Source organism: Epinephelus lanceolatus, chromosome 9 (assembly GCF_041903045.1).
Source record: "Epinephelus lanceolatus isolate andai-2023 chromosome 9, ASM4190304v1, whole genome shotgun sequence".
In the NCBI taxonomy this organism is placed as follows: domain Eukaryota; kingdom Metazoa; phylum Chordata; class Actinopteri; order Perciformes; family Serranidae; genus Epinephelus; species Epinephelus lanceolatus.
Genome location: NC_135742.1, coordinates 44,219,776 through 44,235,568, shown reverse-complemented (window position 1 = coordinate 44,235,568; position 15,793 = coordinate 44,219,776). Strand labels below are relative to the sequence as shown.

The 15,793-nt window shown below is 41.5% G+C and overlaps 1 protein-coding gene across 1 annotated transcript in view; it reads left to right on the top strand.

The window, feature by feature from the left end:
- Positions 1-972: 972 nt before the first annotated feature.
- The window catches only part of LOC117253093 (protein crumbs homolog 1-like), a 94,588-nt gene continuing 79,767 nt past the window's right edge, over positions 973-15,793 (top strand). Inside the window, exon 1 of the mRNA XM_078170987.1 lies at positions 973-1,176. Within this exon, the coding sequence (XP_078027113.1) occupies positions 1,107-1,176 (70 nt within the window). The 5' untranslated portion in view covers positions 973-1,106. The remainder of the gene's footprint in view (positions 1,177-15,793) is intronic.

Genomic DNA, 15,793 nt, shown 5'->3' with positions numbered 1-15,793 from the left:
ATGTTAAATCATCATTACTAGAGAATTATATTGATTGAAGTGCACGTGTGTGCAATTAGAAATTCCTGAAAAACACTGAAAAGTAAAAACATGAACATGAATGAAGAAAAAATGTCAGTGAACAGGGATTCCAGTTGTCGACTGGTTTCAGAGATGGCCCTTTTTAAATAGGAATTGTGCAAATTTGCAGGAAAGCCCAATCTTCTTTCAGCATTGGCAGTATAAAAAAAAATTGGGGAGTGCAGCAAAATGGCACCTGCCTATTTTTGTTCATACAGAATGTGCCTTTTTCGGGGCAATGGGGGGCATGAACAAGTAACAAAACATGTAGCTCAGCGTGTGACGTAAATAGTGATGTACTCAGAGGGAAGTCGGCCCGTCCTTCACCGTCCCTTCATTCTTCATTTGCAAGGACAAGGAGGGCGCGCAATTCTTTGTCTCCCCAGTTGCTCATCTTTACTGTAGTGTCTGTCAGGTTTGCGTTTCCCTCTTGCTGCTAGTACTAGCTGCTCATTCCTGCTATCAGCTGTTTCCTGTTAGTCCACTGTCAGTGTGTCGCACTTGCAGCGTCATCAACAGCTCCTCCCACAAGTTATTAACAGGCGGAAGGGCGCCTCATTCTTTTTAAACCAAAAAGGTTCCGCCAATATGTTTACCCCTACGTGGTGGAAAATTGGGCACCTCGGATCAACTCGCCAATCAGGTTCTGTGTGTCTAAACGCTCGCAGCTTGCCGGCAAAACGGCCCAACATTCGCCGAAAATCTGGCAGTGTAAAAGGGGCTAGAGACTCAGTCAGTGAACCAGTGGTTGAATGAGTTCAGTCCAGTACTCCAGTTCATGTTTTCCTCCCCTCACTCTCTGCTGGGGTGATTACTCTGCTTTACTCCAGCCCAGCTTGTTCTCCAGAGAGACTCACACACACTCCTAAACACACGTTCATACACACACACACGCAGACGCAGAGTGCCAGTGGTAAGGCATGCTGGTGCTGGTGCTCACTGTCAGCAGCTAACTTGGAGCGGCTGGATGGAGTGTTACAGTGTGCTGGACTGAGAGCATGTTGACTGACAGTATTGTTCTACACTGACTAGAAACTTAAGCAACAATGGAATTTGGAAGAGTTTGGTCCAGATATCAGAGGACACTGCTGATCACCATGATGATGTTCAAACTGGGTAAGGCTTAATTCAACACATGCAGTTAATACTAGTGCAGAAATGTAAACACATCACTCATGGGAACTTTGAGACAGTTTTAAGGGAGAAACAAACAATTCACAATCCATCCACAGTTGTAGCTGCAGCCCTTGCTTGTGTGTGGAGTGGAAAACATCTGCTGCCTTGTTTATCTTTAGAATCAGACTCACGTATTGATATGTGTGCTTAGAGCCACAGTAGGACCATCTTGGAGATGTAAATATAGTTTGATCATCCTTTATTTTATTGCTTTGTACCTACAAATAATTTAAGAGTCATTTCCAAGTGGAGCCATGTAATTCTAAATCTAGGGCAATATTAACAATGTTCAATTGAAACACTTTGCATCAATATTCTCTAATCAATTGCATGTGTAATGTGATGGATCTTTTAGTTAGTGCACAGCACTATCTCACATCTGAACATACAAAAAAATGAAATCTGTCAGCACATATGGAAAAAAATACATGATAAATAAATTATAAATGAACTATAAAAGGCATATTTTACCTGTAATTAGTTCCCAAATACAAAATTCTTCCCAGGACACTTTCTAGAAAATGATAAGGAAATTATGGACCCATACAGTAAAACAAGACAGGTGGTTTTCTTAATCATTAAAAGCAGCAAAGCTTACTGTTAACTGCAAAGCATAGCATAATCATCATCATGTTATTTTGTATATACTATATTGTTATCATAACAGTGTGATGGAACCCAGTGATGTAATCAATGAGGCATTTATTTATGAAGTGATTTCTAAAGATGTGTGTGTGTTATGTGTAGGACGGTCTTATAGACATATCACTACATTACAGCTTCTTGGTTGACTCCACCACTTTATGAAACCTGTTGACCCATTTTTCCCGCGACCTTCATTTGTGTGAAGCGTCCGAAGCTTGTTTAAACTGGCAAACCAGCCGCAGGGATTGGTTGAGGGTGGCATTGTTGGAGATCACCATGGTAATGAGCTGAGCGTCCGAATGCACTACTACACAGCTTTTTTGTCTTAGCTTTGAATGGAAGGAGTGATGGGTATTAGGGAGCATGGCAAGAGATCTGGCACTCTGAGCTCTTAAGGATTAAAAAAAAGATAGCAGAAGCAGAGCACATGGGATGGTGAAGATGAGTATAACATAGATTTTAAGGTGCAGGGTTTGCCTACTATATTCAAGACTTTATTATAAAGAAAAGTACACAAAAGAACATCCATAGCATTTACCAACTAACTGACTGAGAAGAAACAGGGATTTCAGTGGAAAATTTCCCCAAACTGCAGAACTGTTAGCTTGAATGAAATTAAGCCTGAACAATAGCAGTTTTAGGAAAGAGAAAAGGCACCACAAGAACCATCTTTAAGTCTGAAAATCATAGGGAGGAGCCAGCTGATAAATAACTGCTTAGAACTAGACAAAAACATTGTGTTAAAAATGATGCAGTCTTTAGTCTTTGCTCAGACAGGACACAAAAGGATGTGCGCCTCTGACTGTGTAACTGTGACTGATTCAGAGAGGATTTGCGCATTTCTTTGTATAAAGCAAAGCAGCCACCTGCTGTGGAGCCTTTGGAGCACAAAGATGAATTCAGGCAGAGCTGCTAGACTCTTGTGGTGATTCAATAAAATTCCTCTTAGCCCAACTTGTGCATTAAGCAGGGGCTTCCCTTTCTCAGTGATTCATAGCGTTGCCGCGTCCTCTGCCCTGCAGTGAGACTCTATGTTGACTTTGTGTTGCTGTTTTTGTGACTCAGGGTAAACACTTTCTCTCACTCTCCCCCTGCATTTAGCATCTGCCAGGGGTGAAAAGAGTCATATCTCATTTAAGAATGTCTTTGTCTCATCAGACATGGTACTTTAGACTTGCACAGGTCCTTAAAAACTCTGAAAAAGTTAAATTTGTTCTTAACAACATACAGTATGTTATTTCAGTGCAACATATTTTCAATGCCATTGACTCGGTTTCTTACACAGATTCTTGCCAGAAACACAAATTTGTGCACTATGCACTTTGGGAGGTTATTCTGGTTAAGTTTATATTCAGTTTTGCACAGGGTGTTCCTAACTTTAAAAAATTAAATTAAATTGAATTAAAATTAAAAAAAAAAAAAAAGACTATTTTTTTTACTTAGGTTTTGACATATTTCTTTTTGTCAGTAGGGGTATAGCACCAACTTCTGGGCCCAGTGCATAAGCAGTCTTTATGTTATGTTATATGTTTGCTCCAGAAATCATAAGAAAGATGTCACAGTGCATCTTTGTTAGGCTCTGGTGTGGGCGTGTTGCTAGTGGAATGTCAGTGGGAATACACTCTAGACGGTATATTCTGTCAGTACTGTGTATCCATGTTCCTGCCTCTTTTTCAAATTGTCATACGTGTTTGGTGTCAAATGTAAAAACAAAACAAAGAAACTCACAATTTTTCATACAAACAAGGATAATGTGACAGTTTTAAATTTTGTATAACAAACTGTAAATGTCCTGTAATAATATTTGGTTTAATTTTCCTCAACCTTGGTAATTGCTTGGTCTGTTCATTCTTAGCTGAACAGCTTTCATTTGAAAACAAGTTTGGTATTTTTTTGCTTTTCAACTTGGCTTTAAGATTCATTTTATGGAAACAGCATTGCATATTAATCGAAGCTTTGCATAAGAAGAAGAAGAAACTCTCTGGTCTCTGGCAGGCAGTTTGATTCTGACATCATTCTGCCTACAAACAGTCAGTGGCTCTGCTCAGTGTTATTGTTGAAGTGAGATGCTGGTACCAGTCAGTGTCAGGGATCTACCCCGTCTGGCCATAACCATGATCTATGAAGGGGGGGGGGGGCTGTTATCAACTCTCTGGAATGTGTGAAGGGTTGATTGGGTTTGAGAGGTCTCCCTGTCAGCCTTCATGGGATTACAGGTAGCGCAGGTTAAAGTACATGGTTCTGACTGAGTTAGCTTTACATGACAGTCCACGGAAAGATCCTGCCTCTATTTGAAAAAGGGAGGTGAAAGAGAACAATGAGAAAAAGTAAAAGATGATCTCAGTACAAGTGAAAGCCAATAGAGGGAGGTAAAAGAGGGAGGTGATGCAAGACTGAGGAAATGACACTTCTGAAGATGAGAAAGGAGGGAGAAACATTCAGCCACATTTAGCATAAATGCTGGGTCAGTTTACACATTCTGTAGCATTTGTCTCACCTTGTCAAAAATGACTGAATGATTGACAACGATTGAGGGCTTTACTGCATTAACATCCTTTATGGACAAAAGGTTCTTATCAGTGTGTACTCTTGTGGTTCCTAGACAAAATGCAATGTTATTGTCCAATCCATGATCACATGTTCACAATTCCATGACCATTCTCTGTGGTGCAGTGCCATATGCTTTACAGTTACATGTATAAAAAGCAACATTTAAATTCAGCAGCAGGGATGTAATCTGTTATACTGAGAAACAGTTAGCTATGATTAGTGACGTGTTGGCAAGTAATTTAAATGTATCCCATCCTTTAAAATAATTATAATAATAAACTTCATTTATTTACTTTCATACAAGAAATGCAGCACAAAGCATGAAAACGTGAATTAACTGATTCATAAAATCATAGAGTTGGAAAACTATAAATCATAAAATCAAGAAAAAAGTTAAGAGTTGCCGCAGTGTGAAGCGTAAATAAAAAGTAAAAGCGTAAAAAGAAAAAGTTTCAGACCTATGACCTAAGACCTAAAAGTCAGAGCTAGGCTACTTAAAGCTCCAGTAGGCAACATTGTTTTGGTATAATTGAGTAAAAATTTTATAATATCCTCTAAGCATAATGTAAATCATGTGGTCTGAGACAAACAATAGGTTTCTGCACCTCACCATGGCTCTGTGTTCAGCCTCTAAAGAATCAGTATTGTGCCGATGTGCATCAACCAATCAAAGGTCAGCTCAGACCACTGCGTTCCTATTGGCTGTTCTACTGCATATGCGCGTTCCCGTGCCGCCGGCAGAAGGAGAGAGCAAGCGGCAATGGCGAACAGTGCACCAGGTAAAATAGCTATTCCAGCACAGCAACTGCCTACATGGCTAAACAACCCAAAAAAAGGAAGACAGAACTCGGTTCCCCAGAGCCCCGGAGGGAGGGGAAGGGTGTGGTGGGGCCGGGCCCGGCCAGAGGGCGCGAGGATCGGCCGTGGGAGCGGAGCCGAGGGCTCTCCACGGAGAGGGAGAGCCAAGCCTTGGAGGTATGTGCGGGGCGGGCTGCTGCGCGGTGAGGGAGAGCCGAGGCTTTGGAGTGTGTGCGGGTCCGCAAGGGAGGGATGGGGAGGGCTGCTGTGCGGAGAGGGAGAGCCGAGCCTCCGGGGTATATGTGCGGGGCCGTGAGGGAGGGATGGGGCGGGCTGCTGCGCGGTGAGGGAGAGCCGAGGCTCCCAGAGAGGGAGAAATAGAACCAAGTAGGATAAAATACTTGCATGCTCGTCTGGTAGGAGGGGCTCAGGGCGGAGACGAACGAAATCTAACTCAGATGAGACTCCGTTTTCAGGCTTTCTACCTACTGCAGCTTTAAAGGCTAAAGTGAACAGATACGTTTTTAGCCTTTTTTAGAAAATATTAAGGAAGCTAGCTTACCTGATATCTATAGGTGGTCTGTTCCGTGGCTTTGGGACATAACTGACAAAGGCTGCATCCCTGATCTTTGGACTGTTGCTGAGAACCTTCAGTAAACTAGCAGCAGATGATCGCAGTGTTCTTGGAGGCAAATAGTTGACAAGGCAGTTAGCAATGTAGCCTGGTCCCAGCTCATGTAAGGCTTTGTATACAAGGAGGAGGACCTTGAAATCAATTCTAAATGTAACAGGAAGCCAGTGCAGAGCAGCTAAGACTGGTCTGATGTGCTCTTTCCTCTTGGTTCTGGTTAATAGCCGAGCTGCAGTCTCTCAGTGATGTTTTTTGGAAGGCCAGTACAAAGTGCATTACAGTAGTCGAGGCAGCTTGAAATAAAGGCATGACTCAATTTCTCTGCATCTTTTTAATTAAGAAATGGTCGTACCTTGGCTATGTTTCTGAGGTGTTATCTTGTTAATGTGGAATCAGAGATCAGGCCCCAGATTTAATTCAGGGAGTTTAATTCCCAAGATTATTAAAAAGCATTTCTCTTTTTGTTTTAGGGCTGACAAGCAGGATTTCAGTTTTGTCTTTAAGGTTTTGTCTTTAAAGTGGGTAGATAAGGAGTCTCAAGTGTGCCACTGGAATAATTGTAGACTTTTTTAGCATTTTAATTACTTCGTAATCTGAGAAAAAAATAGACAAAAGAAAAATATATATACATGGATTACCTTTATTTTTCATTGAGTGGTTACTTGTTCCTGCACAGCAAAGGGCAGTTCAAAAGCAAACAGCTGGCCTGTCACTGCTGCTGTTGCTGCACCTTTTTTTGCTTTTACGGATGGCAATATTGGCTCGTTGGCCGATGGCTCAATTGGTCTATCACTTTGGCCCAAACTAAAATTTCTCACCAACTGTTGGATGATTGCCATAAAAGTTTGTTAAGAGTTTCGTGTCCCCCTTACAGGATGAATTGTAATAACTTATATGATCCTTGAAGACTTTTCATCAAGAACCACCATCAAATCAAACTTTTTTTTTTTTATTCTAGTTGTCCAATACTTTGGTTTATTACCAAAGACCTGCAAAACTAATACTATCTCCATCAACCTAAACTGCAGGCCTACTAACTGTTTAGAGCTGATTAGCAAATGTTAGCAAACATGTTAAACACAGGTGGTGAACGTAACAGTATTACCTGCAAAGCATCAACATGTGAGCATTATGATTGTGAGCATTTCAGCATGCTGATGTTAACATTATGCTCAAAGCACTACTGTGTCTAAGGACTGAGGAATACTCAATCAGAACCAGTATTTCTAAGAGGCTGTCTGATCACGACTGGAAAATTACAGAAAGTTACAGAAATTTCCAGACACAGCCACCAACTAATCTGATGTCCCAAAGGTGTGTCAACCATCCAACAAGCAGTTCTGATGAAGTATACTGGCCCTTTAACACTCACAGTACTCACAGAGCTGCTGGGGTTAGTCTTGTTTAGTAGCACACTGCTTAGTAGCTTCAAAATGAGCTGTTTCTACATTCAAGCAAACATAGTGACTGTTCCTATAAAGTATAGGAAGAAATATGCATCACTGAAAACTTGATTTGAATCATTTACATCTGAATCTGAATTAGTCAATTTGAATATTTGCAGTAAAACCTGAATTTAGATCATATAATTTGAATTTGTATTGTTAAACATGAGTAATTGCATTTAAAAACTGAATCTGAATAGCATAATTTGAAATTGAATTTATTATTTGGGAACTGAATTCCAATAAACATTAAACATTAAACTATCTAATATTCAATTAAATTCAGTTGCTCTCAAACTGAACTGAAAATTGCAGCTCTTTAAATACTTCCACATTCAGTTCTTACAATTTAAAATTAGCACTTGCAATTCAGTTTTAGTTTACTGAGACGCACATCTGGTCATTGAGGAAGAGCAGTTGATTGCAGATTCACAGAATTCTGGTCCCAAAACAAAATAGAAATGAGGAAAACAGGAGAAAACACTTTTGTTTTAACTTGAATTCAGCAAGCGCAAACCCCAGCACTGGCAACCCAGTCTCACTCCAAAGTCGTTGAATACCGTTGCTTGGTCAGTGATTTCTGGTGAAAAACCCCTCCTTTCACATTGGCATGACACGTGGCCGGTTGCCGTTATTGTTTAACGGCAGGGTAAAACAAGGTGGGACAACAATATAAGTTAAGAGGATGGAAATCCAAGTAGGATGAGCGGGAGGGTGGTGGAAGGGTCCAACAATTACCAACTTTCACTCAGGAGATAGATATCTAGATAGAAGCACACGAACAAGACAAGACACACGAGAGGACCTGCTGCAATAGGCTTCCACCTGGCACAGCACCATCTTGGTGTTTGCTTCCCATAAGACTGTAAAACCAAACGTTGTTCTTTTTTCCTAAACCCAACCATGTGTGTTTGTTGGCTAAACGTATCCACATGCATTTGTTGTTGAAGGAAAAAAACATCAATTTGCAGTGCTGTACCAATGTAGTGCATTTATTTTGAAAGAGAATGTACTGTATGCAAACTGCATACATTTTATTTATAGGCGCATTTCACGACACTCAAGGTGACCTTGCAGGCAAAGAGAGAGAAAATAACAGCTCAGGCGGGCTGGCGGGACAGTGAGGTGGATGGAAAAGGAAGACCTAAGAGTGCAGGTGGGGGTGTGGATGGGCAAAAGTTGGGAGTGGTACATAGGAGCTAGGTTGTGGATGGCCTTAAAGGTGAGGAGTAAGATCTTGAAGTCATTGCGGTATTTAACTGGGAGCCAGTGAAGCTGCTGGAGGACAGGAGTGATGGGACTGATGGAGGGGATTCTGGGGATGATGCATGCGGCAGAGTTCTGGACTAGCTTAAGTTTGTGGATGGACTTGAGAGGCAGACCAAAAAGGAACAGTAATCAATACGGGATGTAACCAGGCTGTGAACAAGAATGGCAGTGCTGTGTGGTGTGAGGGATTGGGTGAAGGCTGTTAATATATCATGGATGGAAATAGGCAGACAAAGTGACATTATTGATGTGAGCTAGGAATGACAAGAGTGCCGTCGAGGATGACGCCAAGACTCATAACCGTAAGGGTTTCTCTTAAGGGGAAACTGAGGAGTTTTCAAGTGTGAAACTGTCAATTCTTGCTAAGGTGGATTTGGTGCCAATGAGAAGTAACTCAGTTTTATCACTGTTTAATTTGAGGAAGTTGCAGGAGAACCAGGATTTGATTTCCTGAAGGCAGTCAGAGAGGGAGGAGGGTCAGGCTACCACAGGCCTGACTCTGTAACACCTGATAATTCATCTGTAAACATCTTAAAGTTTGCACTTATAAATGTCAGGTCTCTTACCAACAAGACTTTCATTATCAATGACTTTACAACATCACACAGTCTAGATTGTACAGTATACTCCTTACTGAGACTTAGCTTGATGAATCTGGTAGCAAAGAGTTGATTGAAGCTTCTCAACCAAACTTCTCATTTTCACATTGTAGCAGGTCAAATAGGAAGGGTGGTGGTGTTGCTGCAATTTTTTCCAATACTATATTCTATGTTTCTTTTGGTACACACTCTACATTTGAATATTTAGCCTTGGAAATGGAATCCCTGTCTAATACTCACAGTTTATCGTCCCCCAAAGCTTAAAAAAGGTTTTATTGCTGAATTTGGTGAGCTTCTATTCAAAATCACTGTCGAATATGACTCTGTCCTTATTTCAGAAGATTTCAACATTCATACTGATGATACTACTGACCATTTTGCTAACCAGTTTGCTGACATGTTATCAGTCTTCAACCTCACACTGCACATAGCTGTCCAGAGTGTGACCGTGATCATGAGTAGGCTCATGATCACGGTCACACTCTGGACCTGGTTATTTCTAAAGGCCTTGACCTAACCTTAGACTGCGTACGAGACGTTGGGATATCAGATCATTTCTGCATTCTTTTCAAAGCTGCTTGGATGTGTAAATATGTACCTACCCTAAAATCAGTAAAAAGGCGCTCCACTTGTGCAGACACATCTGATAAGTTTATAGCAAGATATACTACCAGGTCGCATTCTGGTTTTATTTGAGATTTTAACCCTGAGTCAAATTAGTCAATAATTTTAACCTCTCTGTGACACAAATTTTGAATGGTATTGCACCTTTAAAAATTAAGATAATGTTTGGTAAATCAAGAGTACATGGATGAAAATGGAAAGAGTGAAGGCACTAAAAAGAATGTGCTGCAAATCTGAGCGTAAGTGGCGTAAGACAAAAATGCAGGCTGATCATACTTCCGATAAAGTCTCATTAAGTAATTATGATAAAGAGATAAATAAATCCAAACAGCAGTATTTCTCTTAAATTATTTCTCAAAACCTTAATAATTCCAAGATTCTGTTCAGTGCAATTGATAAACTGGTCAATCCCTTCAGACCAATACCCACTGAGCTTCGCTCTACAGAAAAATGCAACAAATTTGCCACATACTATAAACTCAAGATTATCAATATTAGAAATAATATCATGACTGCCTCTACTGGTGTGAATGACTCCTCTCTTTTCTCTCATTGCCATGCTTCCAACAGTCTCTCCAATTTCACCATCATTCAAATGTTGTGAACTACAAGAAATTGTACAATAATTAAGCCCTGCTACATGTCCTCTTGATGCAATACTTGCCAAGTTTTTAACTGTCTGGTAGATGATGTCCTGGAAACTGTCAATTCCTCTCTACTCTCTGGAGTCTCCCCCAAGGTTCACAAACATGCTATAGTAACTCCACTGCTAAAAAAGATCAATCTTGACCCTTTTCTTCTTGAGAACTATAGACCAATATCAAACCTACCATTCTTGGGGACAATTCTGGAAAAGGTTGTATATCAACAATTATACATGTACCTGTTGAACAGGGACAGGACAAACAATAGCTGCCATCCAGCAGGAGATATAGAGTCCCTATAGCTAGATCAAATAGACTGAGGGGCTCCTTTATTTCTCAATCTGTTAAAATGTTGAATCAGTCGGGTTTGTCGGGGCAGGGGGGCATTTAATAGCCGCTAGGGTAGGGACCTGGAGGCACTGCAGCCACTTTGATGAGGTTACATATAGCACGTCACATGTCTGATGGTTGTCTCATGTCATATTTTGTTATGCTTTTGTCTGATGTGACATTTTGTCTGGTTGTCTGTTATATTATGTTGTTTTCTGTCACGAGAAAAAAGTGTCTTGGACGCAAGAAAATTTTCAGAAGTGATTTTGACAAATAAAGTATTCATTCATTCAATAAATGAAACCAACAGAATTCCACACATTCTAGTGGTTGGCTCAAATGCCGTCAGCGTGATTTAAATAGTAGATATTTAAATAGTTTATTGAGTTGCAGTTGTTGATCAATGTTTTTTACAACGAAAAATAGGTAAAGAGGAAAAGAGAAAAAGAAAAATGTAAGTAATATCAATCTGTTGATAGAAATGTTATTTTATATGCAAATACTTTAATAAAGTATTTCTTGTTTAAGGGCAGCACGGTGGTGTGGTGGTTAGCACTCTTGCCTCACGACAAGAGGGTTGCCGGTTCGATCCCGGGCGTGGGAGCCCTTCTGTGCGGAGTTTGCATGTTCTCCCCGTGTCAGCGTGGGTTCTCTCCGGGCACTCCGGCTTCCTCCCACAGTCCAAAGACATGCAGATTGGGGACTAGGTTAATTGATAACTCTAAATTGTCCGTAGGTGTGAATGTAAGCATGAATGGTTGTTTGTCTCTATGTGTCAGCCCTGCAATAGTCTGGCGACCTGTCCAGGGTGTACCCTGCCTCTCGCCCGATGTCAGCTGGGATAGGCTCCAGCCCCCCCGCGACCCTCAAGAGGATGAAGCAGTTAGAAGATGAATGGATGAATTTCTTATTTAAGTACATGGGATCTTAGGATTTTTTTTTTTTTTTACCGTGGTATTGACTTTGGTATCGAGAATCGTGTAATTTTACTGGTATCAGCGCCGACTACTGAATTTTTGGTATCGTGACATCCCTAACCATAGCACAGAAACTGCCCTGGTTAGGGTTATTAACGATCTTAAAATCAACACTGACAACCACAGAGTCTCTGTCTTGGTATTACTTGACCTCAGTGCTTCGTTTGACACGGTTGACCATGTCATTCTTCTTCAGCATCTTGAACAATGTTTAGGTTTTAAAGGCACTGTCCTCAACTGGCTTGCTTCATATCTCTCTGGTAGATCATTCTCTGTTTCTGTTGGTGATTTTAAATCAAACAAAGTCAGCATTCCATATTGAGTTCATCAAGGATCCATTCTTGGTTATACTGTTCTCATATGTATGAAACAGCTAGCTTAACTCATTCCTCCAAAAAGTTCCTCCAATGAACAGGCCATGTGTTGTACTTGGCAGGATTTTTAATGAAGAAAAGGTAAAACTGAAATACAATATTACACAGGCAAATATTACAAACAAGCAATAACTTACTCCAGCTAAATATCACAAGCATTTGGCTACAAACCATCAAAATATCACTGTTTCCCTAACAGATAAATTAAGCTAGCCACAGGTAAGTATCTACATGAATGAATTAAATAAATATAAAATTAAATGATGTAATCTTGTCTAATAATAACATATATTCACTTCTCAGGTTCTTAAATTACAATGTACTTACTGGCAATGCCATCAGAAAGGAACAGAAGAAGGATGGATAGCGATTTCACCAGCATCTGCCACCATGTGCCTCCAGCAACAAAATGGCTGTCCCCATTTTACAGGAATATACAAAATAAAACTAAACTTCAAAATAAAACTTTCCTACTTTTGTCACTTTCTATTCCGTTATGCCACATTGGTCCTTTGCTTTACAATTTGTATATGCTCCCACTTGGGCCCATTATTCAACAACACAACATATCATATCACTCCTATGCTGATGACACCCAGTTATACCTATCTGTTTCTGCCCACCATCGTCAACCAGTGAATGATCTCATCCAGTGCATTACTGATGTCAGGTATTGGATGGCCAGAAACTTTCTACAGCTAAACGAGGACAAGACAGAGATTTTATTAACAGGTCCAAAGGCTCTTAGACACCAAATTAGCACTTTGTTGTCTCCCCTACTGGTAAAACCCTGTGAGCATGTCAAAAATGTTGGTGTAATTAATGATGTTGATCTTAACTTTCAAAAACGCATTTGTAATATCTAGCAAAGTAATCACTCACCAAACTTCAACTTATTCAGAACACTGCGGCCAGAGTACTAACCAGAACCAAAAGATATGAACATATCTCTCCTATTCTGGCTTCTCTTCACTGGCTTCCTATAAAACAAATAATTGATTTTAAAATTTTACTTACTGTTTTTAAAGCCATGAATGGCCTAGCACCCTCCGACATCTCTGACATGCTCACTGAATATATACCGGAAAGACATCTGAGAACATCAAGTAAAGGTTTCCTCACTACACCCAGAATTCATTCTAAATCAGTTCAAGGTGCCCTCAGTCATTACGGACCTACTCTCTGGAATTCTTTTCCAAATGATCTCAGGTCTGCTGAAACAGTATCTTCTTTTAAAAGCAAACTAAAAACATATCTTTTTTCACAAGCTTTTAATCAGGTCTAGTGTTTGTATTAAAAGCTTCGTCTTCAAATGTTTTATACATTGTCCTATTGTATACAATGTTCTTGTTTATTTTTATCTTATTTGTTTTATATATGTATTGCTTATGAAATGGTATGTTCTTGGCATGTATGATTTTATCTGCTTTGCCTATTTAAGCACATTGAGTTTATGCTTGTTGTATGAAATGTGCTATATAAATAAACTTGACCTGACTTGACATTGTTGCCAATGATGAACCAGAGAAGTCGGAGCCCTGGCACGCAACAGGAAGGCTACAGCCAGGTGGTGTAATGCTGATTCTCATCCCAGCCACTTCACACTCGGCTGCGAAACCATCCCAGCTAGAGCTGGAGATCACTGTTCAATGGGGCTAGGAGGACCACCACATCATCCGCAAAAAGCAGGGACGAGATCCTCCCGTCACCGAACCTGACACCCTCCACCACTCGACTGCGCCTAGAAATTCTGTCCATGAAAGTTATGAACAGAACCGGTGACAAAGGGCAGCCCTGGCGGAGTCCAACTCTCACCGGGAACAGGTCCGACTTACTGCCGGCCACGCGAACCAAACTCACGCTCCTTTGGTACAGGGACTGGATGGCCCTTAGCAAGGGGCCACCAACCCCATACTCCTGGAGCACCACCCACAGGATGTCCCTGGGGACACGGTTGTAAGCCTTCTCCAAATCCACAAAACACATGTGGACTGGTTGGGCGAACTCCCATGCCCTCTCCAGCACCCTGGCGACGGTAAAGAGCTGGTCATGAATGTGGACAAAAGCCACATTGCTCCTCCTCAATCTGAGGTTCAACTATCGACCAGAGCCACTTCTCCAGCACCCTGGAGTAGACCTTACCGGGTAGGCTGAGGAGTGTGATCCCCCTGTAGTTGGAACACACCCTCTGGTCCCCTTTCTTGAAGATGGGGACCACCACCCCGGTCTGCCACTCCAGAGGCACTGCCCCCGATGTTTACACAATGTTGCAGAGGCGTGTCAGCCAGGACAGCCCTACAATGTCCAGAGCCTTGAGATATCCAGGGCGAATCTCATCCACCCCCGGGGCTCCACCGCCTCAGAGTTGCTTCACTACCTCAACGACTTCTGCCCCAGAAATTGGACGACCCACCCCTGAGACCTCTGGCTCTGTCTTCTCACTGGAATATGTGTTGGTGGGATTGAGGAGCTCCTCAAAGTATTCCTTCCACCACCCGACAATGTCCCCAGTTGACGTCAGCAGCTCCACGCCCTCACTGAAAACAGTGTGAGCAAGTTGCCGCCTTCCTCCCCTGAGGCGCCGGACGGTTTGCCAAATCGATAGTCTTTCTCCATGGCCTCACCGAACTCCTCCCACGCCCGAGTTTTTGCCTCCGCGACTGCCGCTGCTGCGCTCTGCTTGGCCCGCCGGTACCCGTCAGCTGCTTCCAGAGACCCACAGACCAACCATGCCCTGTAGGCCTCCCTCTTCAGCCTGATGGCTCCCCTCACCTCTACCGCCGTGACTGGCCCCAGCGGCCTTGCAGCCACAGCTCAAAACCGCCGCCTCGACAATGGCAGAGCGGAACAAGGCCCATTCGGACTCAATGTCCCCCTCTGCCCTCGGGACGCGGTCGAAGCTTTCCCGGAGGTGGGAGTTGAAGATCATCTTGACAGGTTCTTCCGCCAGGCGTTCCCAACAGGAATAACAAGTACATTCTAACTAATTGGAAATCATTGTTTTTAGGAACATGGATGGAAAAAGGAATATGGGCTGTAACCCATTTAATGGATGAGTTTGGCTGTTTTTTAGATTACAGAGATTTTTGTGATGAATTTAATATCATAAAGTGATAAAGGCCATTCCAGTTCCTCTTCAAACAAAGATTCAACAACTGTTGGTGTACTCCAGTACTGTTTCAGAAATGAGGCCACTGTGTATTGAGTTTATTAGAAAAGCTCTTTCATCACAATATTATCCTAACCAGCTGAAAAGAAAATATGTTCTTTAAGAGTACAGTGACAATTAGGCAAGGAAAATGAGGAACAATTTTTACCCTGTCCAGTCCTACCAAAAGCCAAATATGTGATATTTAAAATTTTGAATGACATCTATCCATCCAGTCACTTTTTACATGCAAGATTTAACTGGGACATCAATTCATGTGGAGTCTGCGAGAGGGGTATTGAGGCAGTTGAATATATTTTCTTCCAGTGGGAGCCTGAGATATATTGATACACCCTTTAAAAGTGATGTTGATTACAGCTGGAGTAATTATTAGTGAGAAAAAATTGGAGTTTCTAATAAACAATTTGATTCTACTATGCAAACACTGTATTCATAGATGTAAATATCTAAAGATTAAGCCTCTCATCAGTGGATGGAGGACTGAACTCAAGCCATTTGCAAA